The 15,999-nt window shown below is 35.8% G+C and overlaps 1 protein-coding gene across 2 annotated transcripts in view; it reads left to right on the forward strand.

Annotated features, from left to right (window-relative positions):
* Tbc1d15 (TBC1 domain family, member 15) overlaps nucleotides 1-15,999 on the forward strand; it is a 63,266-nt gene that overhangs the window by 33,537 nt on the left and 13,730 nt on the right. For both annotated transcript variants that reach the window (XM_013021725.1, XM_013021733.1), the window contains 5 exons: nucleotides 604-732; nucleotides 1,190-1,293; nucleotides 3,361-3,455; nucleotides 9,739-9,855; nucleotides 14,864-14,964. In XM_013021725.1, the coding sequence (XP_012877179.1) occupies nucleotides 604-732; nucleotides 1,190-1,293; nucleotides 3,361-3,455; nucleotides 9,739-9,855; nucleotides 14,864-14,964 (546 nt within the window). The remainder of the gene's footprint in view (nucleotides 1-603; nucleotides 733-1,189; nucleotides 1,294-3,360; nucleotides 3,456-9,738; nucleotides 9,856-14,863; nucleotides 14,965-15,999) is intronic.

Here is a 15,999-nt window from a genome sequence, read left to right on the forward strand (position 1 = left end):
CGGCTTTTTTCTTTTTGCTTATGTGGTGCTGAGGAATCAAACCCAGGGCCTCATGCATGCAAGGCAAGCGCTCTACCACTGAGCCACCTTCCCAGACCCCAAAAGTTATCTTCAAATGGTATTTTTAAATTAGCAATATCTATAGATTGAATAAAATAATTGTAGAAATTGCCAAATAGAGCTAATAGATTTTGAATCCTTTTAACAAACTTTAGCTTGAAAGAGCAGATAATTTGGGAATATGATAAACATAATAATTATATTCATTCTTTTTAATATACATTTGGTTTGAAGACACTCAGAATTTACATGTTGAATGCTTTGTACTTATGTAATTGAAACCCTGAATAGCAAAAATGTTTTTGTTTTATCAGATTTCTTTTCTCAGAATTTGTAATCGGGTTCTTTTTGTGTTTGGTAGAAGAGAAAATGTATATAATGCTTACTAATATACTTCATAAATTAAACACTGGAAAATAAAGCTTTTAAGAGCTTCAGAATTCAACAAAAATAATATTTTAGAATATATATTTATGATTATATATGTGTGTGTGTGTATATATATATCTTGATTGTACTTCCATTGCTGTCTTCTCATTTTAGATTGATTTAGGAGAGCGACCTGTTGTTCAAAGGAGAGAGCCAGTCTCATTGGAAGAATGGACTAAGAACATTGATTCTGAAGGAAGAATTTTAAATGTAGATAACATGAAGGAGATGATATTTAGAGGGGTAATTTAAATTGTAATAACTCTAATACCAATTGTATTACCAGCTGCTAATATTCAGACTTCTATGGTTATTTTTATTTTTAGAAGAATGAACTCTGTTATCTGAAGAATGATTCCTTCAGATTTCTGTATTGAGTAGGACAGTATCCCTGTGAGTAAAGTATGTGTATACTCATGTCTAAAGGAAGATATTCTTTCTTACTTGAAGTTCTGCAGGATATGTAAAGAGACTTATGCCCATTGACATTTGCCTGATCAGTAAGGACCACTCGACAGTGTACTAATAGTCCATTATTTAAACTTTCTAGCAGCTGCTTATATAGCTTCAGAATCTAGAAGTAAAATATTTATACACAGAACTATCTCTTGAGTGTATTTTTCTATTATATGCAACTTTTATGAACCTAGATTATTGTATTTCTTTTAACTAATATGATTTGTATGAATGCTTTCTTCAGGGACTAAGTCATTCACTGAGAAAGCAAGCATGGAAATTTCTTCTGGGTTATTTTCCTTGGGATAGTACTAAGGAAGAAAGAACTAAATTACAAAAACAAAAAACGTGAGTAATGTTTTTGTGTATGTTTTTCAAAGAATGACAAGTAACCTAACCATACAAATGAGCTGTTAGTTTCTAGATTAGGATTTGGGGTAGATTAGGGAATGGAAATACTTCATTTCCTTGTTTCAATATAAAAATTATGAACATTGTAATTATTTCAAAGCAGAAACACTTAATAGAATGGTGGCTTTGCAGGTGTGTTTTGTAAAAATATGGAAGAAAACTCTAGACTTCCTAGTGATAACTTTGAACAAACTTTTTGCATAGTTACTGTTTAGCTAGGCTCTGATGATTCATGACCATAATCTTTACTACTCAAAAGGATAAGATCTGGAGGATAGAGGTTTGAAGTCAGCCTAGAAAAAAAGTCAGTGAGACTCCTTTCTCCAAAATAGTTAGCATGACGTCGAGCTGGAGGCTGGCTCTAGAGATAAAGAACTAGCTGTGAGGGCTGGGAAGGTGGATCAGTGGTAGAGTAGCTTGCTTTGCATACATGAGGCCCTGAGTTTGATTCCTCAGCACCACATAAGCAGAAAAAGCCAGAAGTGATGCTGTGGCTCAAGTGGTAGAGTGCTAGCCTTGAGCTGAAGAGCTGAGGGACAACGTCCAGGCCCAGAGTTCAGGCCCCACTACCAACCAAAACAAAAACAAACAAAAAAAGAACTAGCTGTGATTTAGAAAGCCAGGTGAGGGCTGGAAAGGTGGCTCAGTGGTAGAGTGCTTGCCTTGCTTGCAGTGAGGTCCTGGGTTTGGTTCCTCAGCACCACATAAACAGAAAAAGCCGGAATTGGTGCTGTGGCTCAAAGTGATGGAGTACTAGCCTTGAGCTGAAGAGCTGAGGAACAGTGCCCAGAGTTCAGGCCCCCGACTGACAAAAAGCAAGAAAGCCAAGTGAGAGCATGAGGCCCTGAGGTCAACCTGTGGTACTCCCCCCTCCCCCCAAGAAAGATATTTAGATACATACTAAAAATATCTTTTCCTTAAAAAAAATTATTTTTTGCCAGTCATGGGGCCTGAACTCTGGGCTTGGGCACTGTCCCTCAGCTCTTCAGCTCAAGGTTAACGCTCTAACACTTGAGCCACAGCACCACTTCCAGCTTTTTCTGCTTATGTGGTGTTGAGGAATCGGACCCAGGGCCTCATGCATGCAAGGCAAGCACTCTCCCATTGAGACACCTTCCCAGCCCACTTAAAAATATCTTGCATCTTAAATCATTTTTGTAATATGATATTATAAAATTAGCTCATAGGTATGTATATTTGCTATTTAGGTTGGTTGCCTTCAAATTTAAAATTTCATAATACTGAAACACTGAAGAGTTTATATTTTAAGTTATTTCTTACACTTGACATGAAACACAGATCATCTTTGCTAGGGCTTGAACTTGTGCTCTTGCTCTGCTTTTTCCTCTTCTCATGGCTAGTGTTCTACCACTCCTGTTTAGCTCTTGTGCTAATATTGGTGACAGGAGTCTCATGGACTTTTCTGCCCAAATTAGCTTTCAATATGATTCTTAGTCCTCAGCCTCCTGAATAGCTAGGATTATAAGCATGAGCCATTGAACTGGCTTCATTTATACTTTTTATTACCAGTTGTCAACTTAACCTTTCATTTAAAGCTATTCTCAGTCTGTGCAAAATCAAATTCTCTGCCAGTCCTATTCCTAAGATATTTGACATTAACAAGTTTCTGCAGTAAACTGGTTAGAAAACAACTCTCAGTGTCATATTAAAAAATCATTTAGATTTATCTTTGTTTGGAAGCTTTAATGACTAAAATACTTAATGACTAGAATAAATTTAGGTATGATTTTAAGAAATGAGATGTTTAATCTTTTTTTCCTAAAATTATTCTAGTAGGTCAATAGTATCATGAAAACTTGGACATGTAGGAGGTTTTTTTTTTCCTTTGATTTCATTTACTTACAAATATGTCATTATTATGTTTATAAATTTACATTCCAGCAGCAGCATCAGTACTTTGTACTATTTATTACAGTTTTAATGTTCTTTATATAAAAACTCAATTATGAAATAGCATTTTTTGATGCTAATTGTTTTCTATAGTGATGAATACTTCAGGATGAAACTACAATGGAAATCTGTCAGTGAGGAACAAGAGAAGAGAAATTCAAGGTTGAGAGATTACAGAAGTCTTATTGGTAATTTTTTCTAAAGAACTTTGGAAATGCAAGCAGGGTTAACCTTAAATTCAGTGCACAGTACTGTATTAAGTTCAAAAGAATTCAGAATTGGGAAGTACATTAGAATGTGTGTTTATGTTCTTGGGTATTCCTTTTGCAGTAATCACATGAGCTCAATCATTGTATTAAGTACACAGTACTTATTTTTGCTTCTATAATTGGACTTTAGAAAGCACTTCATTTTACTGAGTTAATTTTATTTACTTTTTTTCACTGCTTTCTTCTTTACTATGAAAGTGGTTTGTGTTTCTTACAGAAAAATTAAAAACTACAGGTGAGTAGGCAAGAACATAGGATTGATTTTGCTTATGCTACCCATAGATAATTAGAGTTAACAGGCTTTGGTGTGTGTATCTCAAGACTGTTTCCATCATGTATGTGTTTCATCATTTAAATTTAAAATTCTAAATAGAAAATTTTTTTATTTGAAAATAAAATTTTAACTAGAGAGTAACTACTAAGAAAAAATGCTTGATAGAATTTTATCATAAAACTACTAGATTTTATTCTAGGTACTCAGTACCGGATTATGTGGCTCTCATGAGAGTATAAAGTGGGTATAAATTATTGAAAGATACGTAGTTGCTGCTTTGCATGTCTAGCTGACATGTTTTATGTAATAAACTATTTTACAGGTAAGAAAATGGAAAAATAAATGACTTGTCCAAATGTAGAGTCTTGACTGTTATTTTGGGGTAATATTAGAACTTATTTTTGAAATTCTTCTTTCTTTCTTTTTTTTTTTTTTTTGGGTCCGGTTGTGGGGCCTGAACTCTGGGCCTGGGCACTGTCCCTCAGCTCTTCAGCTCAAAGCTAGCGCTCTACCACTTGAGCCACAGCGCCACTTCCGGCTTTTTTCTTTTTGCTTATGTGGTGCTGAGGAATCGAACCCAGGGCTTCAGGCATGCAAGGCAAGCGCTCTACCACGGAGCCACCTTCCCAGCCCCTGAAATTCTTACATTCTATTCAAATTTTAATATTTATGGTGTTTTAAATATATAGGGATATATTACCATGAACCTACTCTCCAGTGGAAGAAAGAATTCTCTTAATTATATGAAGAAAGCTCAATATAACAGTGACTTTTAACAGTTACTAAGATCACTTTGGCAATTATGCTTTTGATTGAAAGAATTTTTTTTTTCTCAAAGTAAATGATGCCAGTGCCAGAATATACTCTCCTTTCTCTGGCTCGGGGGTCCTGAGGCATGGAATAATCTAAAGAGTGAGTGTGAGTGTGAGTGTGTGTGTGTATGTGTGTGTGTGTATGTGTGTGTGTGTGTGTGGTGTGTGTGTGTGTGTGTGTGTGTGTGTGTGTGTTTTCCTGGGGTTTGAACTCAGGACCTGGGTGCTATCCCTGAGCTTTATTGCTCAAAGCTAGCATTCTACCACTTGAACCATAGCACTACTTCTGTGTTTTGGTAGAGACAAGAGTGTCATGAATTTTTTTTTGCCTGGCTTAGCTTCAAACCATGATTCTCCGATCTCAGGCTCTTGAGTAGCTAGAATTACATGCAGGAGGCACCAGTGCCCAGTTAAAGTTTTTAACTAGAATCCTCTGCTGTTTCCATTTTTAATAACAAAAGTAGTGATGGAGATGGTTTTTTAAAAGGGATTTTGACATTAACTAATTCAGTTTCTTTTTTTGGGGGGGTCTGGTCATGGAGCCTGAACTCTGGGCCTGGGCACTGTCCCTCAGCTCTTCAGCTCAAGGCTAGCGCTATATCACTTGAGCCACAACGCCACTTCCGGTTTTTTTTTTTTTTTTTGCTTATGTGGTGCTGAGGAATCGAACCCAGGGTCTCATGCATGCAAGGCAAGTGCTCTATCACGGAGCCACTTTCCCAGCCCCTAACTAATTCAGTTTTTTAACCCTTTTCTGGTTATATTCAATATTATCTTTGAAAAGCAGTAGTGATAATGACTCTCACTTCAACTTTTCTTTTTTCCCATTATCATTCTTTGAGAAGGCTGGGGAAAATGTACATATTTTAAATCTCCATGGTATGATTTGGATTTAAACATTTTCATACATTTTGCCCAGTTTTAAAAGATAATAAAATTAAAGCCCAGAAAAGATTTGTTCATTGTCAGCCACCTATCTATCAAGATAGTAGTTAAGCTAGGTAGTAAAGCTACACATTTGGATTTCTTTATATTCAGATATATTCTTAATTAAGTGATTAAAAAAATGTATCATGTTTTCCACTATATAATTAGTTTTTAAAAGCATTCTTTCCTCACCCCCTTCTTTTCTTTTTCCCTTACTAGAGATTGAACTTAGGGCCTCACATGCTGAGCTTTCTTTCTCATGACTGGCTGACACTTTACCACTTAAACCATACCTCTAAATCAGTATTTTTCTGGTTAATATTAGACTTTTCTGCTTGGGCTGGCTTTGAACCTCGGTCCTTCACGTCTCAGCTTCTTGAGTAGCCACTGACACTCAGCTTAGAAAATTCATTATCTATAATACTCTATTCAGTAGTATTTTTAAATTAATAATAAATAATATAATAGTAATAATAATAAAAACAATATAATAGTAATTAATAAAAGTTTTGAGGCATATGAATTTATTTTATTAAAAGGAAAGCTACACAGTAAGCTGTAAGCCTTATCAATGAGTTTTACTTTTTTTAAAATTACTTACATTAGTTATACAGAAGGAGTTTTCATTGTTAAATTTCCATATGTGCTTCCAATATATTCCCGTCAATCCCACCCCTCTGGATTTTAAGTATTATGAGAAGTTGTTGGAGCATTTTAGCCAACAGTATTTTGTTTACATTTTAAGATTATTTTTGGTTGTTGTGTAGAAATGGATTCTATCAAGATAAGAGTAAGAATGAGGAGACGAGTTAATAGGAAATAGAAGCCTAAGCAAGAGATGGTGGTAATGGAGATGTAGCCAGGCAGATTCTTGTTTCATTTTGGTGATAGAATTGATGACTTTCTAATATATTAGCTAGATGTAGGGTAATACCAAGGTGAAGACTCAGTTTCTTGACTTGAGAAATTGGGCTGTTAGTAGTGCTACTTATTGTGGTATTAACAGGCATGGTGAAATTGAATTAGAGCTTAGGTATATATGTATGAAAGTATCTTACATATACATCTTAAATGGATATAAATAGAACATCACATACCTAATTGAATGATCTGGAATTGTCTGATGGCAGATATAAATTTGGGTGTTAATAAATAGAAATATCTGTGAGCAAAAGATGTCACCTAGGAGAAAAAAAGGTATACCGAAGGAGGCCTGGAAATCTCAGTGTTTATTCCATTGGCTTCTCAGTTTGGCTGTATGTTAGAATCATCAAGGATCTTTTGAATCACATTAGTTATTTTAAGCATTCATACATTCATTCAATAAAATAATTTACCTAGTGCCGGTTATGTACTAGACTTTCCTCTAGGCATTGGGGATTCAAGAGTCAACAAGGGGCTGGGAAGGTGGCTCAGTGGTAGAGCGCTTGCCTTGCTTGCATGAAGCCCTGGGTTTGATTCCTCAGCACCACATAACCAGAAAAAAAAAAAGCCGGAAGTAGCACTATGGCTCAAGTGGTAGAGTGCTAGCCTTGAACTGAAGAGCTGAGGGACAGCGTCCAGGCCCAGAGTTCAGACCCATTACCGGACCCCCAAAAAAACAAAAAACAAAAGAGTCAACAAAAAAGGCAAAATTCTTGCCTCCAAGGAGCTTCCATTTCCTGTGGGAAAGTATAGACAGTAAACATAAGTATGTTAGTAGCAAGGTAGAAAAGTAAGGCAGGGAGGAGAGTGAGGATTTGTGTTACAGTGCAGTTTTAATCTGGCACTCCTATTTCTGTTCAAGGGAGTAAAGAAGTGAACTAGACAGGTAGATATGTAGGTAAAAAACATACACTGCATAAAGGAATAACGTGTATTAGAAGTATTTGTACCCAAGGACTTTTTTTTTTGAGGTACAGTGTGTAAGCAAGTGTGGTTGAAATGAGTTGAAGCAGAATATCAAAATAGATGAAGTAAGAGAGGAAATGGTAGAAGATTACATACAGATTATTGTAAACTTTCACTGATGTAAAGGCAGTAGAGAGTTTTGAGCAGAATAGATCTGACTTTTGTTTTAACAAGTCTCTGGTTGCTATCTGAAGAATAGCTGTTGGAGGGCAGAGAAGGAAGGAGAAAGACCATTTTGAATCTTTTGCTATAATCCAGGTGAGAGAGAATGTTTTGCTTGATCCAGGAAGCTAGAGTTGAGTGAGGTCCAATAGAAACTTGAAGATGCTGGGAATATAGCCATGAAGCTATCTGAATGAAGAGAATTTTAGTCAGAGGTAAGCAGCAAGATCTAGACTTGGTTCTCCTTAGAACCTCTGCATGTTTGAAGAAGAGCAATAAGATCACTGTGTCAGGAATAGGGTTAGAGTGGGGAATGATTTGGCTTGGAGATCTCATACTGATCTTATCAGTGTGAATGACAAGGAAAGCAAGGATGATTATAAGGCATTTAGGGTGAGCAACTGCAGACATGGAGTCATGATGTTTTACTAAGGTGGGAAAAACTATGAGAGAAAAAAAGCTTGGAAGGGAGTATTTGGAATTCAGTTTTGGACATTAATTTTTGGTTTTTTGCCTATTGGATGTCCACAAGTTGATATGTAGAGTAGGAGGTAGACTATAAAGGAATTTGGGGACATTTTAGAGGATTGAAATAGGAGACTGAATTAGGATGCTCAATAAAATTTTCAGGGAAGGACTATCATTAGCAAAGAAGTGGTCCAAGAGCTCTTCCTCAGTATACTTAAGTTTCCAAAAATAGTGTATGGAGAAAACAGTAAAGGAAACTGAAAATAGGGCCCTAGGAAAGTCAGAAAACATGAAAGTTGGATATCCTAGAAGACAAAAGTATTTCAAGAAAAGGTGATTGAGAGGCGAAGTAAGAGGAAGGCTTAGATTGACTATTCCAAAGAGTATTTAGATCATTGGAGATTTTTACTAAAAGGAAAGAAAGGAAACTGTATGAATTCACTTGCAGTTACGTGGCTAGAATAGTGGGAACCTGTGGAAGTTCTCTTTGAGTACATAAAATACTTTTCCAAGATCTAGGATGTGGGAAAAGATGGAGCTTAAAGAGAAAGAAGATACAAACTAATTAGATGAATCAGGAAAATGAATAGGGAAATAGTACAAGATTGCCAGGAAGCATAAAATAAAGTACCCACTTGAGGTTAGTGATAGTGAATGGCAAATGCTGTCAGCATGATGTTTTTCTTCAGTCTTTTTTTTTTCTAATCATATCAAATGGAGAGGACTCAATTTGTTTCTAGAAATAACTTATGAAAGAACACATTTACATAACATTGAAAGTTTCTTTTGTTTTCTGTCTGCTTTATCAGTACTACACATCTATATATGAAGAAAGAAATACTGAAGATTTTATAGGGGTGCAGACAACTTTTTACTGTGTTTAAATGTCTATTAAGAAATGGGAACCAATAGGGATATGAAAGAAAAAAGTGGGGAGATGGAGAGATAAGAAAGACTAATAGTGAATGTGATCAAAGTATACATGTATGAAAATGTCAGTGCTTTGTACAGTTAAAAAAAAGCATAAAGCCCTGTACTGGCATGACCATATTAATTGTGCTTGAGTTAATAAAAACTATTTGTTTATTCCACAATTATAAAATGAGACAATTTTTGTTGTTGTTGTTGGCCATGGGGCTTGAATTCTGGGTCTGAATGCTGTCCTTCAGGTCTTTGGCTCAAGACTAGCAGTCTACCACTTGAGCCACTGTGCCACTTCTGGTTTTCTGAGTGGTTTATTGGAGATAAGAGTCTCATGGACTTTCCTGCCTGGGCTGGTTTTGAACCACTATCCTTAGATCTCAGCCTCCTGAGTAGCTAGGATTACAGGCATGAGCCACTGGTGCCCAGCTATTTTGTCATTTTTAACTAAAATTTCGTATTTATAGCATGATGGATTTGGTGTTGCTTTTGCTTATTTAGAAATATAGTCAGTAAAAAAAAAATCACTATGAAACCCCTAGAAAGTGTAAAGTGTTCAGTTTGGCCCCATAAAGTTTTTAAAAAAAAGAATATGCCCCCCTTCATCCTAAAAGCAACATATCCACAGTTGTATAGCAATAAGTGAAACTAATAATAAGAAAATAAATTTTGTACTTCTAAGATGTAAGTTTTATAAGAATATGTTTTTTGAGAAGTTTTAAAACGTGTGATTGTTTTCTTCTTTTAGAAAAAGATGTTAACAGAACAGATCGAACAAACAAATTTTATGAAGGTCAAGATAATCCAGGATTGATTTTGCTTCATGACATTTTGATGACCTATTGTATGTATGATTTTGATTTAGGTAAGTGATCCTCAAGCCTTAATTTGAAAAGATTTCTTTGTATTTTATAATTTAGATTTATTAACCATTTAGGTTAAATAGGTAATAGCCTTCTCTTCTTCCCTCTTCTTTACATTTCTTGTGCTCTGTAGGTTTTCTGGCTAGTGCTCTGCAACTTGAGCCACACCCCCATTCTTTCTGGTTATTTTTTTTTTTTCCTCTTGTGTCGGTTGTGGGGCCTCAACTCTGGGCCTGGGTATAGTCCCTCAGCTCTTCAGCTCAAGGCTAGCATTATACCACTTGAGCCACAGCACTACTTCCGGCTTTTCTGCTTATGTGGTGTTGAGGAATCGAACTCAGGGTCCCATGCATGCAAGGCAAGCATTCTACTACTGAGCCACTTTCCCAGCCCCATTGCTGGTTATTTTTGAGATGGAGTTTCAGACTTTCTACTTGAGGGTTGACTTTGAACTGTTATCTTTTTAGGTGTCGACCTTTTGAGTAGCTAGAATTACAGGTGTGAGCCATTAACTCCTGGCCAGTGTTTTAAAGGACCAACAAAGTTTCTAAGCATTAGCCTTTAAATAAGCATGAAAAGAAAAGTGTTTTGATTTATTTGTGAATTGCTGCCAGCAAGGAAATAACAAAAATAGATGTTTTCCATATTACTTCAACAGAGCTTTGAACTCTTTTGGAGAAAATGATTGGATACTCAGCACTTTAACCCAAGTGATAATGGTGTATTTTCTTCATTGTTTATATCTGTAAATTCTCTTGCCTTTCTTTCTCTATGTTAGGGGAAGATACAAAGTTGGTTGTGGATTTTATCAGCCTCTTTGGTGATAACAAGCTTAAAAATCTCTTACATTCTCTTCAAAATATAGTCATATTTTGTCATATATTCAGTAAACTTATTGAAAGCATATTGTTACAGTGACTTTTAGTCTTCAGAATGCTGTCATACTTGATTTGATTTTAATTTTAATTTTAAAATTGAGAAAATAGTTAAATAAGCATCCCCATTTTATGAGTTAGGTGATAATTCAAATAAGCATCCCCATTTTATGAGTTAGGTGATAATTCAGAGAGTGACTTATGGTTGAAAAAAAGTAAATAATAGATCTGAAGTTAGAGATCCAGGTATTTATTATAGGCTGACATTCTTACCTCTATACTTTTAGCTCCCCAGTCCATTGCTGTTTTACTTTGTTATTAGTGTACAGCACAAGTCCATTGTCCTTGGGAGCAGAAGACATTGCGCCATTCTCAGATGATAATTGAGATAGGAATTCATACACAGCTATGCACTGCTGCAGGGATACAACAATTTACCCTATCCATTTATCTACACAAATACCATTCTCTTTCTATTCAGACACTTCATTTATCTGAAACATAGCTAAGGTCCCACCAATTATAAGAAGCCAAGATAGTTTTTATATAAGCAGTGGAACACATTTTTTTCCCTTAACTCATAGTAGAGCAACCTGTGCTGTACATTTACTGTCTTATAGGGGATTCAGTCATGTTGAGTTGTTTTGCTTTTTAGCCCATTGAAGGGTGTATGTATTTACATTATCTTGTTAGTGAGGAGACAAAAAAATCAAAAGCAGAAAGAAAAACTTAAGAGTCATTTTTAGTTAGAAGGTGAAGATACTGTGCTTCAGGAAGTGCCCAAAGGAAAAAGTATATGTTCATACTGATGACACTGAATAGTCTATAAGAGTTTAAATAATACTCAGAATACTGTATGGAAGACAGGTGAGTGTCTAATTTTAGTTCGTAAAAAAATGATTTGTAATTCGTAAGTTGTTTTTCTTCCAATTTGATACCCTAGGGCTAAGCTTTAGTTATCTGGAAAATTGATTTGTATATAGGCTGTTTTTCTTTTCAACCCTAAGAAAGTATACATTAGGATGATAAGGGCTTATTTCTTACGCCTCTCTACTGAAACAGAATTGCTAAGAAAATAATTTTGGTAAACTACGATAGAAAGTGTAGTAGGGCTGATTAAGATTTACACTGGTCAGCTGTAGTACAGGATCTGGCTACTACTGAATGCTAATTTAAATGACTTAAATCTTTTTTAATTAAAAAGAATTAGTACATAATTGTATTTTCACAACTGAGGACATACCCAAAAGAACATCATGTATAAAATATAATAGTTTAAAGACTACCAGAAGAGGATTCATTTGACTACTTGCTTCACAGCTAAGATGTGCCAAAGAAATGTGATAGTGATTGCACATGAAAGCTGAAGTGTTAAAGGATTAAATTAGTTTCTCAGAATTTTATTTTTTGTTGTTGTTGTTGTGGTCATGGGACCTGAACTCTGGGCCTGGGCGCTGTCCCTCAGCTCTTCAGCCCAAGCCATAGTGCTACTTCCAGCTTTTCTGCTTATGTGGTGCTGAGGAATCGAACCAAGGGCCTCATGCATGTAAGGCAAGCACTCTTATCACTGAGCCACCTTCCTAACCCCTCAGATTTTTTTTTATAACTTAATAGTAAAGCCGTAAAGCCCTTCCCCAGAAGAAAGGTGCTTTGTAAGTTTTTTGAGTAGCATACTTTGAAAATTTTTATTATAGACCATACGTAGTCAGACCCAGTAGAATAGTACTCTGCACTTTGTTGGATTCACATTAGAGTTCCTCCATGTGATGTGAAAACAATTTCTCATTATCATTGTTTTTACTGTTAGTGATGGGTAGGAAAGTTCAGAAGATAGCACTTTAGTCTCCTTCCTAGCTTAGTCTTTTTGAACAAGTATACACTATTTTTAGAAACTATGTGCATAAATTTATGTAAATGCTTTATGTCTTATGCCATTTTTTCTATTTCTTTTCTCTAAATGTCTGATAACTGTTGTCTGGAACAGTATTAATTGTTTGTCTTTCATGGGAACCCAGGTATACTTTTATGCTATGTGAATAGAGGCTTATATTCCCACAACGTTCAGTGTGGACATAACGAAGTTTTATAGTAGGCTACATGGAAAAGCGTAGCAATGGCTAATTGAGCAGGGCTCTGAGCATAGCAAATTAGCTTCACTTATTTGTAAGGGGATCCTGAGGTGAACTGAGTACTAATTCTTTTTATTTCCTGTTTGGTTTGAATTTTCTCAAGAGGTATTTGGTTTAACTATTTTCTAGGGTCACTTAGGAACTTTTCTTCCAAAAGAGAGTGATACATAGTTGTATATTGTTGCTAGAAGAACTGTCCCCTTTCTTTCTTTCTTTTCTTTTCTTTTCTTTTCTTTTCTTTTCTTTTCTTTTCTTTTCTTTTCTTTTCTTTTCTTTTCGGTCCAGTCCTGGGGCCTGAATTCTGGGCCTGGGCGCTGTCCCTCAGCTCTTCAGTTCAAGGCTAGCGCTCTATCACTTGAGCCACAGCACCACTTCTGGCTTTTTGCCTATGTGGTGCTGAGGAATCGAACCCAGGGCCTCAGGCATGCAAGGCAAGCGCTCTACCACTGAGCCCACCCCCTATTTCTTTTAAATAACATAGATGTTACTGAAAAAAAAGGTAGGCTTCTCTGAAATTGTGAAGCTGGGCTGCCCACTGTGGCAGCATGTAGTCAAGGAGCACGTAAGCTTTTGCTAGTTTGAGTTGAAACTGCTGTATGAATTCTAGATTGCTAAGACTTAGCATAAAAAAGTGTAAAATATTATTATCGTTTTATTGGACCGATAAGATTTTGTATATACTAGGCTGAATAAAAGCTATTACTAAAATTTAAAAATAGTGTAAGCTTTTGATCTGCAAATGAAAGGTGGTTTGTTCCACAGACTTTCTAAGTTACAAATCAAGAAGTATATTTAGCTGGGTGCTGATGTCTCATGACTGTAATCCTAACTACTCAAGAGGCAGAAGTCTGAGGATTGCAGTTCAAAGCCAGCCCAGGCAGGAAAGTCTGTGAGACTCTTATCTCCAATTAATCACCAGAGTACCAGAAGTGGCACTGTGGCTCAAAGTGCTAGAGTGCTAGCCTTGAGCAAAAAGAGCTCAGGGACAGTGCCTGGTCCTAAGTTCAAGCCCCAGATGGACCACCAAAAAAAAAAAAAGTGTATTTAATTTTAACACATGTACTAAAGTTACCAGAATTGACTGTTTAATTGTTGGCCTAGGAATTGGTGTTCAAAAATAAGTTGCAAAACAAAACATTGAGTTTTTGGTAGAGTGGAAATATAAAAAGAAGCATGATACATCCACTTGGAAAGTATAGCAACACTTTTCATTTGTTTTAAAGCCAGGGACAAACTTTCCAGTTTGTCCTTTAATCATTGGGTGTTGAGTAATGGTTCAAAAATTATAACACTATCAAAAGAAAGGTAATTAAATAATAACATTAGCTAAAAAGTGAGTGGACAAACCCAGTTGCTAGAATTGGTTGCATAAAAAGGAATAAGAAAAGAATGAACGACATGTTACTGCAACAACGTAGAAGAATTACTTTTGTTTCTGATTTCTTTTTTTTTCCCTTTTTTATTGTGAAAATACTGTACAGAGGGGTTACAATTACATGGGCAAGATAATGAGTACATTTCTTATCAAGCATTGTAGCAGCCTCCTTTGTTTCCCCTTCCCATCCCTTCCCATCCTCCCCCTGCCCTTGTTTCTGATTTTTGTGGTTTCATCTATCAGTAATCAGTTTGTAAAGCATTTGAACCCCTTTTTACTTAGTATCTTACTGAGCCAATTCATTGTTGATGGCTCCTTTTGGGCACATACTCATTTATATATGGTTATCCTCTATGTTCTTTCTTTATTCCTCATTTCTCACTTTTTAATATATTACTCTTCATTTTTTATATCCTAAGACACATTGTCAACTAAACACGAAGTTGACAACTCACACCAACTTATCTTTCTTACTTGGTTCTGACCTCCTCTGTTTTTACTTTTCTATCTTCACAAACACCCATGTCTTCTAGTTTTTAAATCAAAAGAGTAAACAGGTTTTAGTGAAATAGTGTCATCAAAAGGATTCATGAAGCTTAAGTTTTCAGAGCCTTTTTATTCTCCTTTTTAGGATATGTGCAAGGAATGAGTGACTTACTTTCCCCTCTTTTATATGTGATGGAAAATGAAGTGGATGCTTTTTGGTGCTTTGCTTCTTACATGGACCAAATGGTAAGAATAAAGAGTTTTTTAGTATCTTTACAATAAAAAAATTTTAAAAAATAGGAAAGATTTTTTTCTTCAAACTGATTGAAATTTTTAGTTTTATAATCTTATTTATAAAGTTTGATTTTTTGTATGTAGCCAACTATGATGGAATTTTAAAAAATAACTCCATGCTTGAGTTACTTCTTTTATTAGCCTTTGAAGAGGCTTGGAAATATTGGGATTATTTTTAATATAAAAAGGAGATAATATTGCCTATAATACAGAAATAATCAGGATTTAATATCGCTAAATACTTTTTGGTTCAGAAGAACTATGATTCATACAGCATATTCATGAATTTAGTTTTGTGAGCTAAATTGAAGTAGTTGAACTTGATAGTTTCAGAGATCAGGCTTACTTATGCCAAGTATGTACCCTTACATTTTATGAATATCTTGGATTTTTGTCAAACATCTAATTTTTTTTTTTTTTTGGGTCCGGTTGTGGGCCTGAACTGTGGGCCTGAACGCTGTCCCTCAGCTCTTAGCTCAAGGCTAACACTCTACCACTTCCGTTTTTTTCCTGCTTATGTGGTGCTGAGGAATTGAACCCAGGGCCTCATGCATGCAAGGCAAGTGCTCTACCGCTGAGCCACCTTCCTAGCCCAAACATCTGATTTTTTTTTCACTATTTCTAACTCAGACATTTTCTTTGCAATGCATTGTTACTTTTCTAAAAAAATGTGATTATTAGATCTAAACTTTGTCTACATATAAATATTAGTACAAATATTTTTATTATCAGTATTCTTTGAGAAAGTTCTAGAATAACAGAGAGAGCATTAGCAAAGATTAATATAAAAAGACTTTTAGGGCTGGGAAGGTGGCTCAGTGGTAGAGCCGCTTGCCTTGCATGCATGAGGCCCTGGGTTCGATTCCTCAGCACCACATAAGCAAAAGAAAGAAAAAAGCCGGAAGTGGCGCTGTGGCTCAAGTGGTAGAGCTCTAGCCTTGAGCTGAAGAGCTGAGGGACAGCGCCCAGGCCCAGAGTTCAGGCCCC

This window comes from Dipodomys ordii, unplaced genomic scaffold, assembly GCF_000151885.1.
Source record: "Dipodomys ordii isolate 6190 unplaced genomic scaffold, Dord_2.0 Scaffold3, whole genome shotgun sequence".
Lineage (NCBI taxonomy): Eukaryota > Metazoa > Chordata > Mammalia > Rodentia > Heteromyidae > Dipodomys > Dipodomys ordii.